This window comes from Phragmites australis, chromosome 4 (genome assembly GCF_958298935.1).
Source record: "Phragmites australis chromosome 4, lpPhrAust1.1, whole genome shotgun sequence".
Taxonomy (NCBI): domain Eukaryota; kingdom Viridiplantae; phylum Streptophyta; class Magnoliopsida; order Poales; family Poaceae; genus Phragmites; species Phragmites australis.
The window spans coordinates 13,830,252-13,832,760 of NC_084924.1; the positions used below are offsets into that span (position 1 = coordinate 13,830,252).

At 56.6% G+C, this 2,509-nt stretch overlaps 1 protein-coding gene across 1 annotated transcript; it reads left to right on the forward strand.

Moving 5' to 3' along the window:
- Window positions 1-336: 336 nt before the first annotated feature.
- LOC133915753 (uncharacterized) lies at window positions 337-2,162 on the forward strand. The gene is made up of 2 exons (XM_062359043.1): window positions 337-713; window positions 1,373-2,162. The coding sequence occupies exons 1-2, from the start codon at window positions 561-563 to the stop codon at window positions 1,889-1,891; spliced, it is 672 nt and encodes a 223-aa protein (XP_062215027.1). The 5' UTR covers window positions 337-560; the 3' UTR covers window positions 1,892-2,162.
- The last annotated feature ends 347 nt before the right edge of the window (window positions 2,163-2,509 follow it).

Here is a 2,509-nt window from a genome sequence, read left to right on the forward strand (position 1 = left end):
AAGGAGTGGGTCCCCCGTGATCCCCACTCAAGCCCAATTCCTCATACTCCTCCAGCTACTAGGAGGAGCTTGGATGTGGTATGCTACGGCTACTTCAATTGAATACGCCTGCTCCCATTCCTGGTCTTGTATGGAATTATTGTACACACACAAGATGTCTCCATGACCATGCGAGAGGAGATAGGCGGGGGGAGTAGGCCGCAGCAGCAGTCAGTGGAGTAGGCTGGTCCATCCCCATCACACAGCGGGCGCGCATTGATTGCACATCTCGTCCTCATGCCTTGCCTTTCCAACATCTTAATTAATGTGCCTCCAAAACCCGACCCCCCTCTCGTTTCCTCCCGGCATTTATCATTCCCTCCTCCCATCCTCTGTTCCAGTGGTAAACCCCTGCTCGCCTTGCCTTTCCGAGGAGTTCCCCTTCCCCGCCTCCTTCCCCGCAGTTCGATCGCTTACCTGAGGTGTGCTTCGTGTTGGGTGGGCTGTGCAAGAACAGCGAGTTGCTGCGCCGTGTACCTGTGGCTTAGCTGCAGCCGTAACCAGCTGTGAGGCCTCGCTGCATGCTGTGCGAGGAGATGGCGGCCGACGCGGTGGGGCTCATGGCTCGAGGAGCGAACGGCGGCAGGGCGGCGGACCTCGTCACCAGGGACTTCCTCGGCGGGTGCGCCGCCGCCGACGACGCCAGGGACGCGCCCGCGAGGCATGACGCCTTGGTAAGCCCCCGTGTTTGAGCTCTCTCTGCTTCTGCCTCTGCTTTCTTGTTCCCTTCTCCCTCCCTGCCGCGGCACGTGTGTTTGCCTTCGGATCGGTCCGTCTGCGTAGTTACTTTTTTCGAGTGAGTTCGCTTCGTTCATGTGACGAGTGACTAAGAAATTTGAGCGAAAGGTAGGTGATGGATTCTTGCGTCGTGCAAAATAAGAGCAAGAAATGTTTCATTGGAAGAGTGCGCCTGGATGCGAAAAAAGTCCTCTTTTTTCGCGTATTTTGGTTGGCAGTTTTCCCCAAGCGGAGAGGTAACGTGGAAGAGTCTAGTCCAAGGCCTCCAACACGGACAAGCGCTACCAGTCCAATATAAAGTTGCAAGTGTGATTCTGAAACTCGTTTGCTCTACACGTCCAGTTTTTCCTTCTGCTTAAGGTCTTTTTAGAACGAATCACACACAAAAAAGAGAGGTCGTTTTGGAATTCTGAATTTTACATGAAACAGTTGCTCTTGCTCGACAAGAATCATAAAAATTCCCACGTTATAGAAGCGACCTTGTTTAGAGTAAGTTGCATCTCTAGAGCAGAGCTTACACTTACGAAATTATTTGTAACATGGAAACGAAACAAAACGGGCAGAGGTAGCTAATTCTTGTCTCCTTGCGTTGCAGCCCGGGAAGCTGTCCCTGCAGAAGCACGCGTGCCCGCCGACCCCGAGGGACCTAAACCTGTTCCCCGTCGCCGCCACGAAACCCTGCCCCGCGACGACGGCGGCGCTGGCAGCGAGCACGGCGGCCTCCAGCGGCGCCACCACGACGTACCACAGCGTGTGCACGATCGAGAAGGTGAAGACGGCCCTGGAGCGGTTCGAGCGCGGCAAGCAGCACCATCAGCAGCACAGCGGCGCGGGCGCCGGCGGCGGCGCCGGCGCCGGCGCGTCACCATCGTCGTCGTCCGTCACCACGTCCTCCGTGAAGCGCCGCGGCGGCGACGGCGCCGTGGAACAGGGCGACGGCTGCGACTCCCCCTCCGGCGGCGGGATGGTGGCCGCGGCGTGCCCCAGGTGCTTCCTGTACGTGCTCATCTCCCGGAGCGACCCCCGGTGCCCGCGGTGCGAGTCCCACGTCCCCGCGCCGGCCATGAACAAGAAGCCGCGGATCGACCTCAATGTCGGCTTCCTGGGCAGCTAGCTAGGGGTACTCTAGAAGATTGATTGTCATCCTACGTAAAAGTTAGAGTTCGTTCACGTCTCCAACATGTGACCAAGGTGATCTAAGGACCGAATTGGGTACATAGGGGAGGCGCCTTTTTGGTTCTCATAGTCATTTCTTCTCCGCATGCATGCCCCCCAATTCTGTCACTAGGAATTTATGGTCGATCAGGCACCCGATAGAACATGATACTGCTACTGTAGAACAACTCCTACCACAATTGATCGAAAGCATCTTCAGTTCAGTGGTACCTCAGCTGGTTCTTGATGATCTTATATTCAACTCGAAATATCCCCTGATTGAATGTGCCGTGCCGTCCATGGATGCATTGATTGCGCAAGCGCAACGTAGTCGTCGCAGCCGCAGCTGCAATCATGTGAGCCGCTCAATGGTTTCCTGGCGCCGTTTAATGCCGGATTGGGAGTTGACGCCGTGCGCAGGGATGAGCGCCTGCGCTCGTCGTCGTACTTCTCCTCCTACCTGTGACCGGCGTGAATGCGAGTTAATGGGCGATGGCGATGGTTGTCCGTGCCCGTTTGTCGTCTCGTCTAGCTTTCGTTCTCGCTCTCGCAGGGGCGTTGCGGAAAGAGAGGCTAT

Excerpts from the sequence above, each read along its gene's own strand:
- LOC133915753 (XM_062359043.1), top strand. The coding sequence starts at position 561 with ATGCTGTGCGAGGAGATGGCGGCCGACGCGGTGGGGCTCATGGCTCGA. Across the intron at positions 714-1,372 it reads CCGCGAGGCATGACGCCTTG|CCCGGGAAGCTGTCCCTGCA; the intron begins GTAAGCCCCCGT and ends CTTGCGTTGCAG.